Here is a 25,204-nt window from a genome sequence, read left to right as displayed (position 1 = left end):
GGGTATAAAAGAATCAGCCGACGCCATCTTCCTCAGTCTTTCTTGCTGCGTGGTGTCCGAAGCAGAAGCAGTTCGCAAGTGCCGGTCGGCCAGCTCCTGTAAATTCAGCTACCGAAGACTTCAAAAAGCTAAGTACCCCGTTGGGGACTCTTTCTTGCCTCAGCCGATGTCAGATCAAATGCTTAAAGTTAATAATTGCTTGACTTGTGGGAAACAAATACCTCATAAGGATTTCCATTCCTACTGCCTCCCTTGCCTAGGCCCAGACCACGACGTCTCGGCCTGTACTGCCTGTGCCTCCTTTAATCGACGCACTCTTAGGCGTCGGTCGAAGTTTGCAGAGGAATGCTTTGGGGCTAGTTTCTCTTATAAAATGCCGTCGGAGACTCCGACTTCTCATTTAACCAAAAACCAGAAGGACAAGGACCGACACACGCGGATCGTGGTTTCGGCTGAAACCACACCTAGGCCTACCGCGAGTGTCTCGGTCTCGATTGAAACCGAGTCCTTGGTATTTCCGACCGTGGAAACGGTACAACCGACAGCCTCGACCCCGGAGGCTTCTTCTGAGTCTGTTTTGGATTTACCCTCGGAAACCGGTGTCCAGGAAACTACCGATACCATTCCCTTAGATAAGACTACCCCTGCACGTGGAGCAGTCAGGCCCCCTGCATCCATGTCCATTAAAGCATTCACTAGGGCTAAAGCTGCTAAGCAGCAAAAAACTCTGCCTCCCAAGACTATTCCTCAGGGATCCACTACAGGTTCACAGATACTAAGTTTGACGCCGGACCCAGACTTTGGAATCCGGCCGACCGAAGGGCTGCCTGAGGCAGGACAAACCCATATGTAAGGACTGCAGATGCATACTTATCAGACATCTACATTTATGGTAGGTACAAAACTGTACTTTTTCTAATGTTCAATGGGAGTTTGTTGTTCCAGGCTAGGGCAACTGAATAGCTATATAAGAGGTGCCCTATTTATTTTTTATTTATTTTATATTTGTTGACCGGGATAGTCTGACTGGATACATGTCCATTTTCAGCAGAGGCCCAGGGAGAAAAGCTCCAAGGTAGAACATAAGTAAAAATCACAAGATGATTACAAGTTACACACAGTTTACAGGCTCCAGTTGAGCAAGCAGGTAATATAATCATCCATTTTTAAAACAGTGTTGGCATATTGACTAGGCCATGTAACATGATTACTGACTATAGAGGAGGATCTAGTTGGGTTTTGAACATGGACATAGCCATTGAGTTTTAAAGTATAACTTGAGGCTTTTTTTGAACCGAGTAAGAGAGAGTTCAAGAGCAAGATCAGCATTAAGAGATTTCCAAGTTTTGCCAACAGAGTCCCCAGCAGAGTTGTTGATTTTGGATGTTTGAACCAGTAGTTTATTAGAAGAGTGAAGTGACCTCAGGTTGCTATAAGGGTTGATGATATTTTTAAGTGCAGGCATATCAGGGTCGTTGAGGACATTATGGGCAATTATAAGCTGGTTGTACTGAAGTAGGCTAGGCCATTCTAGCCAGCCCAGAAGATTTAGGTTGTGACAGTGGTGGGTCCTATAGGCCATGGCTGTTGCAAATCTAGCAATATGGTTATAACAGCTGGAGAGTTTGCTAAGAGTGGATTTGTTCAAATCAGTGAGTAGAGGGGAGCCATAGAGAAGAGTGGAGATTAGATGGGAATGAGCAATAGCAGTCCTAGCAAATGGAGTAGGGGAAGGTTTAATCTTACCGAGGGAGCCAAGTTTTTTAATGGTTTTGATAGTTTGATTGACATGGATATCAAATTTGAGGGTGTTGTCTATTGTGACGCCCAAGAGTTTGGTTTGCACATCTGGGGAGATAATGGTACCATTATTAGATTTTATGGTAAAGAGTAGTGAGGAAGACTTACAAGTGGGGGAGAAAAGAAGCAACTTTGTTTTGTTAGGGTTTAATATTAGCTGATGGTTAGGGAGCCAGTTTTCAACTATATTGAAAGTATTCTGGGTTAATGTCAGTATAACTGTTGGGGAGGTGGCTGAAAAAATCAAGGTGGAGTCATCCGCGTATTGGATACAGGTAGCATTTGGGATGACATTGGGATGGTCATTAATAAAGAGAGAGAAAAGGGGTCCTAGTGTGGAGCCCTGGGGAACACCTAGGGTAATGGGTAGATGGGTTGATAGTTTGTCCTGCCATAGGATGGCTTGTTGTCTACCACACAGGTAAGATTGGAACCATTGAAGTGCATGACTATTTAGTGAGAATGCCTTAAGGGTGTGCATGAGTATTTGGTGGTTGACCATATCGAAGGCCTTAGAGATCTAAAAAGATGGCTGAGGAAAGCTTGCTATTATTTCGGTTATGGTTTATGGTGTTGGAGAAGGAGAGGAGGACTGAGGTGGTACTGTGGTGTGGCCTAAACCCATGCTGAGAGTTAGCCAACAGCTTATTCTGGGTAAGATAATGCACAAGTTGTTTATGGAGACACTTTTCCGTAATTTTAGCCAGTGGTGACAGAATAGCTATGGGTCTAAAGTTTGACAGTTCGAAGGAGTTGCCTCCTTTATGGAGTGGTATTTCATGAGATATTTTCCAAATGGAGGGGATGGTGGCTTCAGATAAGATTCTGTTGATTATGATGGAGATGGCGTATGCTATGGCATCTGCTGCTTTTAGCAGATACTCTGGTGGGAGGAGATCAGCTGCTAGAGTAGTTGGTTTTAATTTCTTAATTAGAGATCTGATAAGTGATGTAGAAACAGGCTGAAAGCTAAAGGAGAGTGGGGTATTGGCTGTGGCAGAATTTGGGTTGGAGCAGCTGGATGCCATTTGGCTGGCTAGGGATTGGATAGTCTCTGTGAAGAAACTATTGAAGGTATTTGCAATATCCTCTGGGGATTTATGGTTGGAAGCTGACTGGGTAGGAGTGGAAGACTGTCCTTGGTGAAGACGTTTGTTTATTCCTGCCCAAATCTTTTGAGGTTTGTTGTGATGTTTTTGTTGAAGATGGTAGAAGTTTTTTGTCTATTGTAATAGATGATGTTAAGTTGTCTATCTCGCCTTCATTCTTGCTGGATGGGTTCGGAGCCGACCTCGGCTCGCCACTCTAAAAGCTCGAGAGTTGGTTCCACCGGCTCGAGGCTCTATATCCCACAATGCTAGGCGAGAGTTACCTCAGATCTCGCTTTGCCGCTACAGCTTGAGGTTGGTTGCTTCTACCGGTTCCTGGTGAGTGTTAGCTTTTATACAAAAAGTTACTCTTTTCCCCTTTTAACTTTAATTCTTCCTAAATTAGTGTAGGATATAGATCTTTATCCCGACCCTATTTTTCCCGTTTCTTATTAAAGAACCGTTGGTTCTTCCCTTGGGCCTTTGGCCTTCCCTCCCTAGGGTGTGTTTGTGTAGTTACTTTAACTTTTTGTGCTTAATTATTAGTATTTTACTAAAATTGTTATTATTTTAGTATTAATAATTTTTCTGACAGGGTATAACTGTGTGTTTGGGTGTGTGTTAGTGTACACCTGTCAGTTAGGAAAATGTCAAAGGAAGCAAAGGTCTCTGGATTCAAGAAGTGTGATGCGTGCTGTCAGAAAATGTCTCTGACAGACGCTCACACTTCTTGTGTCTATTGTCTGGGGCCTTTGCACCTGCAGGACTCCTGTGCTGTGTGCCATGGCTTCAGCCCCAGGGTCCTGCAGGAGAGAAGAACAAGTTGATTCTGAGAGGCTTGTTAAAACCAGAGGATTCCCTGTCAGTTTCAACAGGAAGCCCTCTAAGGCATCGAGGTCTTCGGCTCCGGCTTCTGAGCCGAGACCTCAGGTTGTTCAACCTTTGCCTTTATCGGCTCCGGCTGGAGCCGATAAGACTCAGTCCACAGTTTCTGTGGCTTCGCTCGGCGGGCGAGGTTATCGAGGTACCCGTGTCGGCTCCGACAAGATCTTGAGCCGACAACCAGAAAGAGGTCTAGGACACCTCCTCTTGGCACCGTTCATCCGGCACCGGGATCTCCCCGGCAGTCTGAACGGAGCCAACGGTCTCATTACTCTAGGTCACCGAGGCTTTCCGATCATGACCTTCAGAGGGTGGTGAGGCGACTACTTAAGGCCGAGGCACTAGCCCAGATGCTTCAGAGCCCGACTCATCAGTCGGTGCCTGCCCCGTCCATCAACTCTTTCCTCCTTGACTCTTTTGAGTTCGGAGCCGATGTCAGAACCGAGACTGTGGTCGCCGGAGCCGAGACAATTGTCTTCGGCTCCGTCGGCTCCGTTTTCTTCCGTGGAGGAATCTCGGCGCCGGACCTCCCTCGTCGGCTCCGAGGGGTGAGTGGCATCGGACCCTTGTCCGACCCCCTCTCCTCTCGGTGCTTGGCTGGTGAGTTTGGCTCCGACATCGGCCTCGAGCCATCACTGTCGGTGCCGAGGGGTCCTTAGCTCCTCGGGCGGGGACCTCTGGCCCTGCCTGACAGGGAAGCATTCGAGGCCATGCGGAGTGTGTTAGAGCCTGGCTCTACACCACAGACGGCTCCGTCAGCCCCTCCCTCTATGCTGCCTCAGGGTAAGTCGACTCACTCCCTCATCCCGGACCGCAGAGAGCCAGCTCCTCAGGAGCCCCTTTGGGATTTCATCCTCTTCGAGGCCTCTCCTGATTTGGCAGAAGAGCCCCTCGGAAGAGGAAGTGCAAGAGGAAGCACATTGACTCACCTGAGTCTATCACCGGACACAGATCTGGATGATTCTGAGGGTTCCCCGCTCCCCCTCTGAACATGTCTCATTTGCAGACATTCTGGAGATCCTTAAACAGAGGGAAATTGGCCAGCCCTCAACCCTTCGGAGGACGAATCTGTGTATCTTGAGGCGTTTGGCTCTCGTCCTTCCACCTCCTGGGTGTTCCCCCCCTTCGACCCCCTCATGCAGGTGGTTGCTAAGAAGGCATGGACGGCTCCTGATTCTGTGGACCCCACTCCCAGGAGACCCTCCAAATTCATCACAGCTCCATCAGACAAGCAATTTTTATCAAAAGGAGTTTCTGTGGATGCTATGGTGGTAGCTGCCGCCACAAAGAAGGAACTGGCTGATCCTTCAGTGCCTGTCCATCCACCTAACAAGGAATCTAGGTCCATGGATAGGTACGGAAGCGGATGTTCTCCTCAGCGACATTTACCATGCGTTAGCTGAATTACCTGTGCCATTTCACTCGTCTTCAAAGGGACTTGATCAAGGAAGCGAGTGAAATGTTGAAGGACCCTACAGCTGCGGGTTTCCAAGAGAAAATGAACACGCAGCTGGCTATCCTTAATTCCATTTCCAACTCCTCCATGCGCCTCCTCTCTTATGCGGCCGATGGAGCGAGCAGAGCAGGAACAGGGGTAGCCTTACGTAGGCACGCCTGGATGCGGCTATGCAACTTTGGAACCTTTCAAGGCGTCTTTCACGAACTCCCTCTTGATGGATCATCTCTTTGGTCCTCAAGTGAAAGAAACCCTGACTAGGTGCGAGACTGATGGCAAGACCCTTTCTGCCCGGAGTCCGTTTTGACTCCTTCTAGGCCTTACCCCAAAGGCCAGAAGGGTGGAAAGATGTGGTTCCGTAAACAATCTCAAGGGACTCCTACCAGAGGCAGAGGTCGGAATAACAATGGTAGACGTCGGCCTAGCGGCAGGCGGGTCCGCAGAACCAGGGCAATCGGGAAGCCTTTCCTGACAAGCCCTTTCAGCATCCCTGAGGTGTTGCCCGACTGCCCATCTTCGGAGGCAGTCGGGGGAAGATTGTCACTGTACCCAGAAGCCTGGCTATCCCTGACTCAAGACAAATGGGTACAGTCCATCATTTCCGAAGGCTATTCTATCCCCTTTCTTCGCTTTCCAAATCAGTCAAAAAATCCCTTCCAGATGTTCCACCCTCAAAGGGATATAGCAGCTTTGGAAATTTCAAAACTGCTTGCAAAAGAGCAATTCAGCCAGTGTCAGCAGACCAACAAGGATCCGGAATCTACTCAAGGTTCTTTTAGTTCCAAAGAAAACAGGGGACTGGAGACCAATTTTGGATCTCAGTATCTTGAACAGATCAGTCAAGAAAACAAGATTTCGGATGGTCACGCTGCAATCCATTCTTCCCCTATTGGGAAAAGGAAACTGGATGTGCTCTATAGACCTTCAGGATGCGTACTATCACATAAAAATGAACAGACGCTCCAGAAGATTCCTCCGCTTCAGGCTGGGAACCAGTCATTTTCAATTCAGGGCCCTGCCCTTTGGTCTCACCACTGCCCCCCGGGTGTTTACCAAATGCATGGCAGTGGTAGCTTCTCACCTGAGACGACAAGGATTCCAGGTGTTTCCATATTTGGACGACTGGCTTCTCACAGCTCCCACCAAGCATCTCCTTCTGATGGCCAGAGACTATACTTTTCGCATTTGTCAAAAACTGGGTATTTCAATAAATTGCGAAAAGTCTGTTTTGTCGCCTTGTCGTACTATTACCTACATAGGCAAATTTAGATACTATAAACATGTCTGCAAGCTAACGAACCAAAGGATATCAGACATTCACAAATTGGTGTCACTTCTTCTCAACAACAACAGAGCCAAAGCCAGGTTAGTTCTAAAGGTGTTGGGAATCATGGCAGCGGCCATACCTCTCCTCCCATTGGCCAGATACCACATGCGGATCCTTCAGTGGATGCTTTTTTCTCAATGGTCATACCAGGAACTTCCAATGTCTCACACCATTATGATCACGCAAGCGTGCAAAAGCATCTCATGTGGTGGATGTCTTCCCCAGCTCCTGTCGGAAGACCATTTGTTCCACCTCCTCCGGTTGCTACTCTGACAACGGATGCCTCCCTGATCGGGTGGGGGGGGGCATTATCAGGGCAGGACAGTCCAGGGCACATGGCAACCAAACGAATGCCACTTGCACATAAATGTTCTGGAGATGAGAGCAGTGCTTTTAGCGTTGCAAGCCCTTCAAGACTCTCTTCCCTTGGGAACGATTGCAATCCAGACAGACAATATGTCTGTAGTGTAGTACATCAACAAACAAGGCGGAACCAGATCATACCCCCTGTGTCGAGAAGCACTCAGACTGTGGCAAATTTCTTCTCAGCGTTTTCTGATAGCAACGCACATCCCCGGGAAGTCCAGTCACATTGCGGACAAGTTGAGCAGAGCTATACTCATGCCTCACGAGTGGTCTCTGAAAGACTCTGTAGTGAGAGAGATATTTCTCAAGTGGGGTCAGCCTTGCTGCGATCTTTTTGCTACTCCCCAAAACAGCAAGTGCAAAGAATACTTCACTCTATTCCCTTTACCAGGCCAACCCAGCAGAGACGCTCTAGTCCAAGTTTGTCCCCGGGGACTTCTGTATGCATTTCCTCCTTTCCCTCTGATCTCTCAAGTAATACAGAAAGCTATCGGAAGGCCTCATTGATCCTCATTGCTCCTTACTGGCCTCGACAAGTGTGGTTCCCCTTTCTACATCGTTTTCTCTTGAGCGACCGTGGCATCTGGACCTAGTTCCAGATCTTTTGATCCACCAGTCGGGTCAGTTTCATCGCTCCCTCCCTCTCTGAACCTCACTGCTTGGTTCCTCCAGTTCCAACCGTAGCCAGGCTTCCTCAATTATCTCACTCGGTTAGAGATATATTGATAGCTTCCCATAAATCTTCCACTCGAAGATTTATTTGAGTAAGTGGAATCGCTTCTCATATTGGGCACAAGGAAAGGACATAGATCCTTTCACCGCTTCCATCCAACTAGTCCTTGATTTTCTAGCTGAACTCTTCCATGCAGGTTCATCTCCATCTACTCTTAAGGTTCAATTGGCAGCTATTTCTAATTTTCATGTGGGCATTTCTGAATCTGCCCTAATGTCCCACAAACTTTGCAAAGCCTTTTTGAAAGGAGTTTTTCTCAGACCTCCTATAAGAAATCCTCCTTCTCCTTGGGACCTAAATTTAGTTCTTGCTTCTTTGATTCTTTCCCCTTTCGAACCTGCAGCTTCATGTTCCTTGAAATTATTATCATGGAAAACTCTCTTTCTGGTGGCTATCACATCAGCTAGAAGAATTTCAGAACTTCAAGCACTCAGTTGTCGTTCTCCTTATCTTTTGTTCCATAAGGACAGAGTTTGAACTAACCCGTCCTTTTGCCTAAGGTGGTTTCAACATCAAATCTAAACCAAAGCATTGACCTCCTGTCTTTTTCCCAGATTATTCAAATAGGTCTGAACAAAATTACACTGCCTGGATGTTCATCGTCAATTAAGGTACTACTTGGACAGGACGAAACAATTCAGAAAATCTGATCAGCTGTTTGTCTCCTATGGAAAGCAGAAAAGGACTTCCAGTTTCAAAGGTATCATTATCCAGATGGCTAACGTCTCTGATTACCCTTGTTTATGAGATTAGACACCAAAACTGCCTAATAAACCTAAAGCCCATTCCACCAGAGCTTTGGCTACTTCTTTAGCCTTCCAAGACTGCCTATTGACACCATTTGTGCAGCGGCTTGGGCTACTCCTCACACTTTTATTTCCCATTATAAGTTGGATTTAGCTTCTATAGAGCTAATTTTGGTTCCACTGTTCTCAGGAGTCTGTTCCGTTAGGCCACCTAGGACAGTGGGGCTGGCGCGGTCCCATCTCAGAAAGAATGAATGAAGAGATAACTTAAGATATATATGGTTTCTTACCATAGCGTTCCATGTTGGTCTTCTCTTCTCTTCTTTCTTCTTCGTCCCTCCCTCCTTCCCCTGGCCTGGACAGACCTAGAGGAGTTGTGATCGTGACCTCTCTGTCTACTACCTCTTTTAGTCAGATGCTATTGTGCATATTTCTTATTTCAGGATGTAGGTCACCCTTTTCCTCCTGCTGTTAGAGGTGGATTCTATTTACAGTTATACTGTTATTGATATAAGCTGGGTTAGCTTACAAACGAGATCTGAGGTAACTCTCGCCTAGCATTGTGGGATATAAGGGGAGCCTCGAGCGGTGGAACCAACTCGAGCTTTTAGAGAACCCATCCAGCAAGAAGAAGGCGAGAAGAAGACAACTAACATGGAACGTTATGGTAAGAACATAACTTCTGTTTTTGTGCAATTCCTTAGCTGTCAATATCTGAGTTGATCTAGTGGGTTTTTGGTGGCATGCCATTTGTCCCATGCCTTATTTCTAGCTATGATTTTAGATTTGGTCTCTTGAGTGCCATGGGGCAGTTTTTGTTTTGGTTTAATGGAGCAAGCAGGAGCATGAGAATCAAGAATAGAAAGGAATAAGGAATTAAAGTATTAAAGTACTCTACCGCATCATCCAATGAAAGGTGCTTTAGGATTGACCAATTACAAGCTTTAAGTTCATTTTGAAAATTGGTGGAGACAAAGTTTTTATTTCTGATGGTTTTAAAGGTGGGGTCTGGTGGGGGTTGTCCACCTTGTGCTTGATAATGTACATAAGTAAGTGTTCACTTAGGTAATCTGGGAGCGCCCCTAACTTGTACATATAGGTGTGGCTTTTGATAAGTATCCAATCTAGGCTACTGTCTTTGTTATTGGGTTTGTCTATCCTGGTGGGGGAGGATATGAGCTGCGTAAAACCATGTAGGTTGACATAGATTGTAGGAGATTCCGAGGAACAGGTGTTCCAGTCAATGTTAAAATCTCCAAGTACCATAGTTTCTTGAGGGTAGGTACTGGATAACCAGTGGACGATATCCTCTAGGGTGTTTGTATTATTGCCTGGGGGAATGTAAACGCAGACAATGTTTATGCATTTGTTATTAATCTGTAGTTTGTTAAAAAGAATTTCTGCATTATTAAACTGGGGTTGTTGTAGGGAGACCGTAGTAACATCTAGTCTATTTTTATAGAGTACAGCTACCCCATCACCCTTCCTAGTAGTATGATCTAATCGAAGTATGTCGTACCCTGGTGGTATTACCTCATTATCTTTAGTTATTGGTTTTAGCCAGGTCTCCGTAAGACATAATACATCAGGGGAGTAAACTGCTAAGAGGGCATGCAGATTATGGATCTTATTGTTTATGCTTCTTAGTTGGCAGGTCAGGAGAAAATTAGGGACCTTATTAGCCAGTGTTATGTTAGAAGAAATATTAGTTTGGGAACTGGAATTAGCAGGTGGGGATGAGCCAGGGTTTGGGTAGATGTATCCATCCATTGTCAGGTTGTAATGTAAGCTAACTATGAGTTTCATAATTTTGTATATAGATTTTTGGTAATGTTTAGTTGTGGGGCTGGTATACCTGGGTCTAATCGAGTGGTAGTTTTTAGGAATGGTGGGGTCAGGTATGTGGGGAATTATGAAGTGGTCAGTATTGTTTGATACTGATGTAGTGATAGTTTGGGATTTTGGTTAGTGGAAACCTAGGTAGGGCTGATTTGCATAGGTGCTGAGGAGATATGGAATGAGTAACAGAGGTAACAGCGAAAATAGTAGCAGTATTTTGAGGGATAACATAGTGCCTATTACTATTTTAGGCTTGTGGATAAGTAACAAACTGATCAGAGCTCCGCAGAGAGCAGGAGGGGATGTAAAGGGATATAAGGGAAGAGATGGCTGGGCAAAAGGAAGGTTTGTTAAGAGTAGATGGGGGAGTTCAAGCCAATGAAGAGTTTTTAAAGAGAGGCAGGGGTGAGAGTTATAGGGCTGATTAGCAGCAAAACTTGCAATTTTATTATAGGTTAATTCAGGCTTGGCTGTAAGGGAGGATTGTAGGTTGGTTAAGTTTGGGGAGGCATACAGAAAGGAGGGAGGGAAGGAGGTAGGTGTGAGGAAGAGAAAGTCTTGAATCATTAGTGAGGAATTTTTTATTTCTGTAACGCAGTCGAAGTTTTTGATGCGTCTTCTTAATAGAATTTAATACATGCATATCAAATTTAAATTGGTCATCTGTGATTATGCCAATAGCTTAGTGTGAGTTTCACTGTTTATGGTAGTGTTAAAAGATGGAAAAGAGATTTAGGCAGAAATAGGAGGTTTATTTTTTATTTTTTGGATCGTGTACAAGTTGATTGTTGGACAGCCAATTTTCTACAGAGTGAAAGCTGTTTTGAGTAATTGAGTGGCGGGACCAATATATTATCAGAGGTAGAGATGATAGTGGAATCATCAGCATATTGTACGAGTAGAGAGAGAGAGCAGGAGGTATGAAGATTATTGATGAAAATGTTGAAAAGTAGTGGCCCAAGAATGGATCCTTGGGGTACAATTATGTTGACGGGGAGAAAGGAGAAGGAAGAGAGCCATTTGACAGAATGTTGCCTATAGGAGAGGTAGCTAGAAAACCAAGACAGGGTAGAGTTAGAGATATTGAGATCAGCCAGTTTGGAAAGAAACAGAGGATGAGAGACGGTGTAAAGGGCTTTAGAGAGGTCCAAGAAAAGACAAATAGACTAGTTTGTTGTCTCTGGTTTGAGCGATTGTTTGGGTGAAGGAAGTTAGAGCATCATAGTGCTATGGTTGGGTCTGAAGCCATGTTGGGTGGGTGAGAGTAGATTTTCATGCAGGAGGTAGTCCAGCAGTTGCTTATGGATACACTTTTCTAGCAGCTTTGAGAGGGAGGATAGAATAGCTATGAGACAGAAGTTAGATAGGTCAATGGAGTGCTTTCCCTTGTGGATGAGGATTGTATAAAATTGTTTCCAGATAGAGTGGACAGAAGATTATTGGCTAGATCAGTTAATAAGGATAGAGACAGGATATGCTAGAGCTAGCAGCAATTTTTAGTAAAAAGGGGAGGTACGTTGTCAACTGAGGGAGAGCATGGTTTTAGTTTGCTGAGAAGAGATTTAATGTAGTAGGTAGGGATAGGTTTTACCAAAAAGGTACTTGTTGAGTTGATGAGGGCGTGTGGGTGTGTGTGTGTGGGGGGGGTTATTGGTGTTGATGTTTATTTATTTAGCGATTGAGTGAATGAAGTAGGAGTTAAGAATGTTGTCAGTTTCCAGGCTAGTGTTGTCAGGACAGAGGTTAGATGAACTATGGGTATCAGGATAGAGAATTTTATTAACAGTAGGCCAGAATTATTTGGGATTTTTGTGGTAACTTCATAAGGGTTTTTGGTAGTTTTTCTTGTCAGTAATTACTTGCTTTTTAGTGTGGTTACAAAGATGTTTGTACCTTTGAAGGTAAGTCTGAGTTTTGAATTTTACCCAGCATTTCCAGGCCTTGTCTCTTTCCAGCATTAGAGAGATGGTGGTCATGGATATAGCCATGGTGCAGAATTAGATTTTATTCTAACTTTCATAGAGGGAGCTAGGGACTTGTGTGTCAAGGAATATGGTGTTGAATTTAAGCACTGCTTCATCCAGTGGAAGGCGGTGCAGGAAAGACCAGTTAATGGAGGAGCATGTATTATTGAAAGTGTCTGGCTTAAAGTTAGAGGGAACAATGGTATTTGTGTAGTTTACAGTGTTGTAGGGTATATCTTTTGATGCATATGGGAGAGTGGTCATTTCAGGAATCCGGTAGAGATTTGGGATTTGTGATAAAGGTTTGGATTAAAGACTAGGATCCAGTCTTCAGTAGTGTCAGTGTTAGAAGGTTTACTTTGACGAGCTGAGGTTGTGATGCATTGAATGAAGCCATGGAAATCTATGGAAGAGTTTGAGGAGGTTAGTGTGAGGGAGTGCCAGTCAGTGTTAACATCACCTAGTGTTAGTGTTTCGTTAACTATGGAATTAGTAAACCAGGAAAGTATTTGTTCAAGTAAAACAATATGTCCAGGTGGAATGTCGATTGCAGCAACTGAATTGTTTTATGGGCATTACGTTTGCAGTTTGCTATTAAGAGTTCTGCAGGCTGAAATTTGAGAAGAGAGACTTTGAGGGGAAAATTGTAGTTTGCTGTTATAGAGTATAGCTACTCCTCCTCTTGTATGAATTCTGCCAAGACAGAAGATGTTGCTACTGTTGTTGTTGGCAGGATAATAAATACATACCACACACACACACACACACACACACACACACACACACACACACACACACGTATGTATACATATACACTGCCCACACAGATGTGTAGCAAAATTTTGTTTTGTTAGAGATAATTATTGTATATGTAAGGATAAACATGAAACTAGTATTCTGTGAGGGTCTGAGACTTTCAGTATTTTTCCTAATGAAGAAAACATTTCAAAATAGATTTTCTGTCACTGGTTAAAATATAATAACTTTGCCATCAAAGCAGCTGGCATTTTGCTTCATCTAAACAAAATATTTTTCTCTGTTACAGTATACAGGTATAAATAAATGTTTTTTGGCGATATGACTGTTTTTCATACTTCATTTGGTTTCTATTTGATTATAGGTGTTTTGCTAAGTACAGAGTACCGTGCAGAATCTGTCTCATCGTCCCCTTCGCCAGTCCTCCCTTCAACCCCATTGCTATCTGGACATTCAAAGACTGGTAGTCGAGATAGTAGCACTCAGACAGACCGAGGCACAGAACAGAGCAAAGTCTCTTCTCTTGCAGTGTCACCAGTTCCTGGAAGACTTATCAGCAGCAGTCCTGCATATGGGATGGACAGAGCAGGTATTTTCTAGAAAAGTGTTTCTGTGTATGTAATGTTAATAGCCAAAGCTTTTACTTTTTGCTACACTGTTCCAGTACTTACTGTTCTTTGCATCTCATGATTTGAATATTCATAAATGAATTGGTAAATTTGCATTCAGTAAACAGACTGTTGTGCAGCTATTCATTTAGTTTTCAAGTAAGCATGCCAGCAACAAATGTAGTCAGTCAGTGTTGCTTTCTGTAAAGAATTGTTGCCCATTCCCATTCTTTATTTCTAAAAATCGACTTGCTGTACTTTGGCTTCTGTTGAAATCTAATAGGAATGTACAACTAGGAAATGGAAGAAACCACAGGGACTCTGTTCATAGGATTGGAGAACTGCAGTGTTTCATCTTGTAGATGGGAAAACTTCTCCTTTTCACAAATAACTTCCTGCTTGCAGAAAAGTACTACATTTATCATGGACTGCAGGCACACACCATGGAGCCAGTCCACCAAAACTAAATTTATTAGTATAACACAGTATGAAAACAACAAATTACAAGGTTAAGCGCTTTCATATTTTAAGTACAAGAATTCATCAGAACAAATGGGTAAATAACCCAAGCACACTTGTATATTCGCCTCTTACCACATGAAATGGAACTCTCTTCGGCTCCGTGGTGTGTACCCACAGTACTTGGTATTTGTCAAACTTCACCTTTGCCAACTGTGTGGGTTAATCTGAATGTCTGTCTTGATTAAACTGAAACTTAGAATTGTATTAATATATTACTGTAAAATAATGTCAACTTTTTCACATCACCTGACTTTTGTTATCGTGCAGGTTTCAGTCTTGGATTAGTTGTATTCTTTTTCCTGTGTTATTATTAATATTATAAATATTAATAAAGCAGCAGAAGTCAACTGACAAAATCCGTAAATATTGTATTATGGCAGGAACTCCAAGGCTCGAAAACACTTGTAGAAACTCCACTTTATTCACCAAATAACAGAAAATAAAAAAGTCAATATATGTCTAACATACTTACATATCTTAGATACCTAGATGACATTTTTATTTTATGGGGGGTACTGTAGATGAAATGTTAAAATTTATAGATTATATCAACAACAGTACTAGTTTTTTGTCTTTTACTTTCCATTTTGATTCTAGCAGTATAAACTTTTTGGATACACTTATTTCTAAGGATTTACAAAGAAAACAGTTCAAGTCACAAGTCTACAGGAAAAAGACATTTTGTAATGCCTATTTACATTTTCAGAGTAGTCATCCTTTTACACAAAAAGTAGGCATTGTCAAAGGACAAGCTATTAGACTTGCGCGTATGACTTCAAAAAAGGAAGACCTAAAAGTAGAATTGAATTCCTTGAGAAAAATGTTTTTGGAACGTAGCTATCCAAAAGATTTAGTGGATTCCATACTGGAAGAAATCTACAATGGGTGGGGGACAAAATACCTTCCGCTTCTAGGTGATAGTGAATTAGTTGAAGGTATTTCACAAATGAGAAGTGGAACCAGGATCAAACGTGCATATCTTTAAGAAAAGCATTTTTTATGGTGACCTCATTAATTGTTTAATTACATTTGATATTTAAATGAGTCTTTGGTTTTAAAGCACTGTTTCTGATGAAGTCTCACTTCGAGATGAAAGCGCTTAAACCTGTTTTCAATCTGTTTTATTTTCTGTTATTTGGTGAATAAAGTGGAGTTTCTACAAGTGTTTTCGAGCCTTGGAGTTCCTGCCATAATACAATATTTATAAATATTAATAAAGTCCATTTATTACCTGTGGAGTAACCCTTCTTATAGCAGTTAGTTATGCTGGAAGGTGTCATAACTGCAAGCACTGATGTATTCCTTACTTTAAACATTTTCCATAAGAATAAGAGGTGTTTTTGTGTACAGTCCTCTCCATTATTCTTTAGGTCTTGTGATTATCATGCTTTATGGACTAGCTTTACACGTCCAAGGACAGGCATAAGGAATAGTATTTTTTTCTTTGATCCTAATAAGTTTTTTGGGGGTGGGGCTGTTAGGAGAATTGGCTGTTTTAAACTGACTTACCATTTGAATTGGGCTGACACTGTGAGTAAAGCTCTTCCTGGACCCATCAGAGTACATTATTTTGGGTCTGAGTCTGTGAGCAAACTTTTCATGTACTCATCAGAGCACATGCTGCTAGGGCAGTCTGTTTCATAATGGTGCCAACTGCTTATTTCTATAAGGAGGTATGTTCACAAACCACTGCAAACCAGTTTGTGTTTCAAAGGCAAGAACAGGTTTTAGTGCATAATATTAAGTGGAGCCTGTATTCAGCCTTTGGTTGTATAGTTTGTTTTACCTAAAAATAAAGAATGGCAGGCACAACTGGGCAGTAGACCATAGCACAGTTGTGTGCTCAGAGCAGGCGGAGATTGTTCAGTCTATTATGCCACCCTAGTGGTAGCACCTTCTATCACTTCCCTTTGAACACTGAAAGTTTTCTCTGGATTGCTGTGTTTCATTTTATGTATTAATCTGTTACTGGTTTGGTAACACATTTGATGTTGAACTGCCAAATTTTATCTCCTGTGCCTGGAATTCAACTTTGGCTTTTTAGGAAGTATTAACCAGAATACAGTAGATTTCATTTCACTGACTGTCAGCATGGTATGTAATTTTTTTTTTTGGCATCCTGTGGTCTGGTGTTTGGCACACATTTGAAAAAAGACCAGAAATTGGTGATGGCCCTGCATTTGTTTCAGTACAGCTTCATCTGAACTTCTTTGTCTCTGGATAAGCAGCTAGGACACTACTTTATTTATTTATTTATGTCGCATTTGTTAACCGGGTTGGTCCAGCTGGATAAGACTTTACCCTTTTTCAGTGGAGACCTGAGGGGAAAAGCTCCAAACAGACATACAAGTAGAAACAAGTTTATAGTAATACAGAGCAAAACAATTGTATCAGTCCGTTACTTCAAAATCTGAGGTTAATACAGGGATAGAAATGACACAAAACACCAAGGCTCAAACTTAACTTATTAATTTATTAAGCAAAACTTTCCCTAAAAGTACAGTAGAGCTAATACTAAATAAACAAACAAACTAATAAATCATGTACTTACAAGCATATGCATAAACAGAATCATCTTTGCCACTGATAGGGAAACTTCAAATCCTATCCAGTGCAGCTATCTGTTCAGTCAAGGCAAGGCCGACACTGGCGAAATGTCTCTAAGCTCAGTTCAGGCTGGTGCTGTGATCAAATCCGGATGCTGATGATGATTTTCATCTTAGCCTTTGAGCTTTTATAGTCTTTTTTTGAGTTGACAGAATATTGTAGAAAATCTGACATTACAGGCTCATCATGAGTTGATGGAATATTTTAGAAAATTACAGATCATTTCCTAAGTTGTAAACAAGCCTCGTAATGTCTGGTCTTGTGCCCTACTTCCCTTTTTCAGAGAACAGTTAGCTCACAACCTTGTGATATAGTTCCTCTTTGAAATCCCCACATTCTGGTAAACATCTGTTAAGCTGATAAACAACTTATGGGTTAACAAAAGTTCAGTTAAACCAGTAATCAGTGAGCAAGGCCTGCTCTTAAGCATATTGTATTGTTTCAGTATTAGCAGCATATAGTGATGTAGTGGCATATCAAGAACTAGCAATAATCAATCTAGCAATAATTAAACATACACAGTGATATGTGGCTCGAGGCATAGCAAAAAACTGGTAGACTGTGTGGATCCGTCACAGGCCACCCCTTGCATCGAGCAACGTACGCTGTGTATCCCTTATAATGGTTAAAACTGACAACATCAGTTTGTACCTTCTCATCACCTTACAATAAATGCAGCATGATATTATGCAAAATAACACAGAGATTATTGTGGTCAAAAGTAAAGGATGCAATAACAAATTAAACCACACTGAAGCCTTAGATGACCACATAAAAACATCATACCAATGCGAAACAGTTATATCCTGTATTTCATTTGGAATTTTTACAATGGTACCTTTATCCTTAATCATTTTAATCACTGTTTGATGCGCATCATTTAGTGTTTTATTTAACAGTTGCAACACTGTTTGTCCTTCCTGCTTAATCTGTTGAAAGTCCGGGTGGACTAGAGATGGCCACTTAAAAGTATGTAATGGTTCTATGCTAGCATTAAATGTGGCGTCCATCCATCTAGTCAGTCTAATCAATTCTCCAGTACAAAAATCAATAATTGCATGGATATTACTTTTACAGTATGCTCCACTAGTTGTGATCATTCCATCACTCCAGGCTAATTTACAGGAGGATATCACACAAACAGTGGTATCATTTAGCTGGTAGATGTCTGTACCATTTACTACATACCTGTGCCAGGTACATTCCCCAGTTCCATTATGTAAGCATGGGTGAGGCTTCCTCTTCACCATCATGCATACCCTCCCCTGGGGCCAGGTTTCACAACTTGTCACATCAATGGGTACATCATTATAATCAATTAAAGTAGATTCAATTTGAGGTACCCACCAATTATTTCCAAATTGCAAGGGCAATGTAACAAATGGACAGACCTGCTTTGTTCCTTTTTTACTAGCAAGATAGTCAAAAATCAGTATACAAGACTTATTTTCACATGTAAAATCTATTGGCTTTAACCACTAATACAGTTGCAGTTCCTTTTGCCAATGGGCTGCCTTTTTAGCCCCCCAAGTTTGAGTGAATTGCAAATATTGCTGGTTGGCAGCCAACTGAGATAAAATACAAAAAGTCTGATTTACTTCTGCTGTGAGGTTATCTAAAATCTGTTCTGTATATGTATTTGTATGTTCAATCCACCTCCACAAGACAGTTTGAGTTAAAATACCGTCTACAGTTCTTTGTCCCAACTCGGGATCATGGTCTGCTAGTAGCTTAAAGACCATATTTAGGTCAGTGCCCAAACGGCTCAATTTGCTACGTAGGGTATCTATATCTACACTGTTTAGGAATCCAGTCCTGTTCCGACTGCACCTAGTGCAGTACCAAGAATACCTGTAACATCGCGTTTATTTCTTCTATATTTGTAATGTTTGTATTTGATATGCAAAGAATCAACTGGCCATAATTGTGCAATTTTACAATGTGGATACCTGGCGGTAATATCCACTGCTGACATGTTAACTATCATTTTAATACGTTGTATAATTCTAGCGCTACTTACAGTTTTACATCCTCTGGTATATCTTACCACATGTCCCAAACCATTAAATACAGTCGAACATTGTCCATGGCATATATCTCCAAATCCGGAGATAGGGTTTCCGCGGTGTCATTTTCCCTTTGAAATTCAGCTATGCAGGAGGAATCTAATGGGGACTTAGCTAAAGAAAATCCCGACTCGTTTAGCCTCTGGTACAAACCTCCGAAAGGGTTGGAAACACATTTTTCAGGATGTCTATCACAGTTCAGTCTACACACAGTTGTAATGTTTTCCGTCTGAGTGATGCTCCAAGTTAAGGCAGGCTTCGGTGTCACTGCATATAAATGGTCTCCCAATTTCCAATAAAAGTCACAGTCAGCTGTCAAATTTGCAACATCTTCCCCTTCGAATAGAGGGACAGGATCAAGACAGTTGTATGGCCCATCTAAGTGTTGTCGTCGGAAAAGGTTGGCTCCTTCCCAAACAGTGGCAATAATCTATGGAGAGGAAAGTACAATGGTTGTTTAGCAGAATCAAGTAATACTAAAACAGTATCACCAGGTCCATCACAAATTACTGTCCCATGTTCATTAGGCTGATTGGGTGTGGTCACTATAACTTTCAGTCCCAGCCATTTGCTTGGTTTAATATCACAGTCTTGTAGTAGAATAACAGCATCTTGATGCATACAAATTTCTACTAAAGGTTGTCCTTTCTGAATCATTTGTGTCTTGTTATCTAAATTGATAGCCTTCACTATCACTTCTCGTTCTGGCTCCCATAATGTAAAAACCTCCCAACTTTCACCTAATAGCCCTTTTTGCCCCCAGTGCCAATTTTCTGGGAGAAAGAGTTTCCAGCCTGTCTCAACTAATGCCATGTTTTGTGCTGGCACCCTTTGTTCAGTCAATGCACATAGCCAGAATCGAGTTTGATCAGTATTTGTCAGAAGAGGGTATATGGCATTCGGATTCCACTTTTCTATTTTCAAAACACAGCAGTTGGATCGAATGTCATTCATATGCATTTGCAAGGGAGTTCCTTGATGCTTTCGGGGTCTGTTATTCAGCTGACTCACAGCTAATTCTAGTACCTTTGCCCAGCCTCGCAATGTTCCATCATTCGTGTTCTTTCGAATTTGTTCTTTAAGGAGCCCATTATACCTTTCAATTAAACCAGCAGCTTGGGGATGATATGGGATATGCAATACCCATCAAACTCCATTTTCCTTTGCCCATTCTTGAACCTCTGCTCCAGTAAAGTGACTGCCTTGGTCACTTTGGATTTCAGTGGGAATCCCATATGTCACGCATAATTTATTCAATCCTTTTAACACTGCTTGCTGGTTTGCCTTTTTGCATGGGGACACCATTAATAATCCTGAATGTGTCCACCATTGTCAGGCAGTATTGCTGATTTTGATCCAGTGGTAGAGGACCAATAAAGTCTATTTGCCAGATTTGTGCTGGGCGGCTGCCTCTGTGAATGTGTCCGCATGCTTCTGCTTGCAGTTGCTTCTGTTTATTTCTTTGACAAATTTCACACTGCTTTATAACATCCGTAGTTATCTCCTTATTCAACTGCATACCATGCCTCCAGGCCCATTCTATTGTCGCATCTCTTCCCAAATGTCCACTCCGATCATGGGCCCATCTTGCCATACTGGCACTTTCGGCTTTCTCTTCAGTAACACGCACCGCGGCCATCTTATCTACCTGCTGGTTATGCCTCCTTTCATTTGTTACAAGTGATGCATGGGCATCTACATGTCCAACACTGATTTTGCATTGTTGAGCTTTTTCCCAAATCCATTGCCAATCTTCTGAACCTCCCCACAGAGGTCTGCCATGGATCTTCCAATCCTGTTGCTGCCAGGCAGGTAACCAGGTCGTCAGTCCTTTATAAACTGCCCAGCTGTCAGTATAGATGTATGCTTCGTCCTCCGGTGATAAACAATCGATGACCAGGGCAACAGCTCGTAATTCTGCCTGATTATTTGAACCGGCAGTACCTTCGTCAGATAACACAGTTTCTGTTCGTGGGCAATAAGCCACCGCAGTCCAGGTCCTACCATTTGATCCAATTTTGGCAGAACCATCAGTAAACCATGCAAATTTTTGTTTTTCTGCATCTAAATTATCAAATGGTAATGCTTCAGTTATTGGAGACTGTGGAAGCTCATGTCGCTGTTGTTCTATCGCATCGGCATCATCCAGAATTACCAGTCCAGCCAACTGTTGTTGTACCTGAGACACTCCAGGCATGATGTTGGCCCTTTCCTGTAAATACCACTTCCACTTCTGTACAGTCGAAGATTGTGCTATCAGGGTTTTCATTAAGGTATTGTCTCGTAACCACCCCTGGATTGGGTAGTCTATTTTAACTGTCACTGTTTGTTGTTTGGTTATTCCTTCCACATGAATCAGTGCTGTGTACACCGCCAGTACATGCTCCTCAAGGGGGCTGTATCTCACCTGCGCTCCAGTTAGGGATTTGGACCAAAATCCCAAGGGTCTCTTTTTCCCAGTGTCATCCTTCTGCCACAGCCCCCAAGACATAACATTATTGGCAACTGTTACTTCAAGGACAAAAGGTTGTTGTGGATCAACCGGGCCCAGCCCCACGCTCTGCTGTAGAGCCTTTTTTGCTTCTTCAAAAGCCGTTTGTTGCTTGGGACCCCATTGAAAGTCACATTTTTCCTAGTTACATAGTGAATGGGTGCAAAATCAGTCCAAGATGAGGTACAAATGCTCTCCAAAAGCCCATTGCTCCCAAAAGGCCTGTGCCTGCTGTTTCGTTTTCGGGACTGCAATTTTCTGGATACTCTCCAGTGCTGCTGCAGGAATTTCCCTTTTCGCTCCGTTCCAAATCATACCAAGGAATTTTACCGATGTCCCTTGTTGTGTTTTATTCTCATTTATAGCCCACCCTCTGTTCTGAAGGTGCTGCACTACAGTCTTTAATGCGGTCTCCACCTCAGATTTTTCTCCAGTAATCATTATGTCATCAATGTAATGAAAAATAGTCACTTTGTCCAGCTGTAACTTGGCTAGGTCTCTAGCCACTAGTCCATGACACAGGGTAGGGCTGTGCAGATATCCTTGAGGTAACACTTGGAAGGTATACTGCCTCCCCTCCCAGGTAAAAGCAAACTGGGCTCTGCTTTCTTCTGCTATCGGAATGGAGAAGAAGGCATTTGCCAAGTCCAAAACTGCATGATATGGTCCAGCAGAGGAAGACAATCTTTCCACGATCGTAACAATGTCTGGAACAGCTGCCGCTAAGGGTGGGGCCACCTTGTTCAGACCTCGATAATCTACAGTCATTCGCCATGATCCATCAGGTTTCCTTACTGGCCACAACGGACTGTTGAATGGACTCACTGTTGGCTCAAGTATGCCAACCCGAAGCAGTTCTTGGATCGTCTCAGTAATTTCAGCGTGCCCACCTGGGATACGATATTGTTTGATGTTCACTATTGTTTTAGGCGTGGGGATACAAAGCGGTTCCCACTTAGCATTGCCTCGAACTACAGCCTTAACTGCGTTGACTGAACAATGCCGCACTCCAAACCTAAATGGCCCTACAGTGGTTTCCAAAGTTCTACCCTTTAACACATCTATTCCTAAAATGTGTTCAGGTACTGGAGCTATCACTGCTTCAGTGTAAATAGGAATACCATCCCCAAAAGCTATCTTAATCTTGGTTTTGGTACCTAGTGTCTTTGCCCTCCATAACCATCAATTTCTACATATTGTCCACGAAATCTACGGGGGTTGCCTGCAAAAATGGTTACTTCTGATCCTGTGTCTACCAGAGCCATCACATGTTGTGGCCCTCCCTTCCAAAAATGGTAAGAGTGCGTAGGCGTCGGTCCCCAGGTGTAATTGCTCTTACTGTACCCCTAGCTAATGGGGACCTGCCTACTAGTCAATTTGTCTCTGTTTTTCGAGGGGTTCTCCATTCCTTTCCTCCCCAGTCTCTCTTGTCATTAAATTCCACCTTTTGCCACTGTGCTAGCTCCTCATCAGTAGGGATGTCAGGATATAATTGATTCCATCCTACCTTCCCTTCAGTGGTACTCCTGGTTGGACTTTTTGTAGGGGTTTGCTTTTTACTTTCAGAACTTGAACCTTTTTCTTTTTGTTTCTGCTTCCACTTTTATATAATTCTTCAGTAGCTATCCCATCTATTTCCATAGCTCCAACCCCCCACCTCAACAGATCCAGAAACATTTGCTTTCTCGTAACCTTTTCTCCAGATTTATCTTTTGATTTCTCCGCATTTGCCTTTCTAGCTCTTCTCTGTTCTTTTCTTCCACTAATTCTGCCATTTGATTTAGAGTGGCTATTACGTCCCATATCTGCTGACCTACACCACCTGCCAGGGCAGCCATCAGCTGCCCCTTCCACCACTGTGGTGCATTTGTGATTAATTTGCTCCTCATATTACTAGTCATAATTTGTGCATCTGGCCCTCTCGGAAGCACCAATACACCATCCCTCAATTCCATTGAGTAAACGGCAGCCAACATAGCCATTTCTCTTAACTGCTGTATGGCCTCTGCTATTGTTTTCCAAGGCTTATGTTCATCAGCTACTGCTGTAGCATCTGGCCAAGTAGCACGGAAAGCCGAGGCTAACCACACCACCAGTGTATTCACCTGGGAATCACCATGATCTATATTGTTTACTATTTGCTTTAGACGTGGGTGAAACACCAGACATGCACACTGGTGCATCTCTTCAGCATTTAGAGACACCGCTTCTCCCCCTGTGTCCCAAACCCGAAGAAACCACGCTAAAACAGTTTCCCCTGGCCTTTGCTTATAGATTTGGATTATATTCAATAATTCAGCTTGCGTATAACTCTGCACCTCCACCCATTGTTGTGGCGCTGCCCCTCCAGTCCACTGTCCCTTCTTCTCAATAACTGGGCGCGCCTCCACTGACGGAGAATTTACTATTTCAAAATCACTATCACCCTCATCTGTTGAGGGGAAATCACCTTCCCACTTCTCAGGATCAAACTCTGCCTTACACAGCAAAGCACGAACCCGAGGCCTTGAGGGTGGATGGCGTTGTTTTCTCCCATTTCGTTGTCTACGCTGTTGTATTATCCGAGTAGCTAAAGTCACTGAATTAGATTTCCAGTGCTCAGCTTCCTCCCCTACTTTAACAAGTGCCATGTTTGCCTTCTCCAAGGCATCTCTATCTAATCTATGTGTGTGTGTGAGTTCTTTACACGCTCTTCTAATTCTGAAACTTTTTCTTTTAGTGAGCCTACATCTCTGTCTAATTCCTGAATTGCTTCAAAGAACAGCCATCCGGCTGCCCTACCCCTCCTTCACCTTTTTCCCTTATCATCCAATTTTAACCCTTCTAAAGCTCTAGCTAGGCTATCAGGATCTGCCTTAGGTCTTTCCTGCAAGGGTTTTGGAGAAGGAGGAGGAGAAACTTGACTCAATACCTTAGCAAGAGGATCCCACTTCCCAAATAATGCTGTCAAAGTAGCATCAACACCCAACTTATTCGGGGTGCTTAATGCAACATCCTTCTTACCTATACCTAGGTGTTTTAAAGGAAAAAACATTGGTTGTTGTTGTGACATCTCTACTGCAAACCCCAGATCCTGCCGACTACGCCAAGTGTATCAGTCCGTTACTTCAAAATCTGAGGTTAATACAGGGATAGAAATGACACAAAACACCAAGGCTCAAACTTAACTTATTAATTTATTAAGCAAAACTTTCCCTAAAAGTACAGTAGAGCTAATACTAAATAAACAAACAAACTAATAAATCATGTACTTACAAGCATATGCATAAACAGAATCATCTTTGCCACTGATAGGGAAACTTCAAATCCTATCCAGTGCAGCTATCTGTTCAGTCAAGGCAAGGCCGACACTGGCGAAATGTCTCTAAGCTCAGTTCAGGCTGGTGCTGTGATCAAATCCGGATGCTGATGATGATTTTCATCTTAGCCTTTGAGCTTTTATAGTCTTTTTTTGAGTTGACAGAATATTGTAGAAAGATCTGACATTACAGGCTCATCATGAGTCGATGGAATATTTTAGAAAATTACAGATCATTTCCTAAGTTGTAAACAAGCCTCGTAATGTCTGGTCTTGTGCCCTACTTCCCTTTTCAGAGAACAGTTAGCTCACAACCCTGTGATATAGTTCCTCTTTGAAATCCCCACATTCTGGTAAACATCTGTTAAGCTGATAAACAACTTATGGGTTAACAAAAGTTCAGTAATACCAGTAATCAGTGAGCAAGGCCTGCTCTTAAGCATATTGTATTGTTTCAGTATTAGCAGCATATAGTGATGTAGTGGCATATCAAGAACTAGCAATAATCAATCTAGCAATAATTAAACATACACAGTGATATGTGGCTCGAGGCATAGCAAAAAACTGGTAGACTGTGTGGATCCGTCACAACAATGTAATGAATACAAGGGATAAGAAAAAATAATGTACTCCCTAGAATTATACATAGCTTTAT

General features: G+C 42.7%; 1 protein-coding gene across 2 annotated transcripts in view; it reads left to right on the top strand.

Annotated features, from left to right (window-relative positions):
• The window catches only part of AMOT (angiomotin), a 1,515,905-nt gene that overhangs the window by 1,449,458 nt on the left and 41,243 nt on the right, over nucleotides 1-25,204 (top strand). For both annotated transcript variants that reach the window (XM_044053958.1, XM_044053957.1), the window contains one exon: nucleotides 13,322-13,546. In XM_044053958.1, coding sequence (XP_043909893.1) covers nucleotides 13,322-13,546 — 225 coding nt within the window. The remainder of the gene's footprint in view (nucleotides 1-13,321; nucleotides 13,547-25,204) is intronic.

Source organism: Protopterus annectens, chromosome 13.part0 (assembly GCF_019279795.1).
Source record: "Protopterus annectens isolate FY-2018-M chromosome 13.part0, PAN1.0, whole genome shotgun sequence".
Taxonomy (NCBI): domain Eukaryota; kingdom Metazoa; phylum Chordata; order Ceratodontiformes; family Protopteridae; genus Protopterus; species Protopterus annectens.
This window is presented reverse-complemented; position numbering and strand designations above follow the sequence as displayed.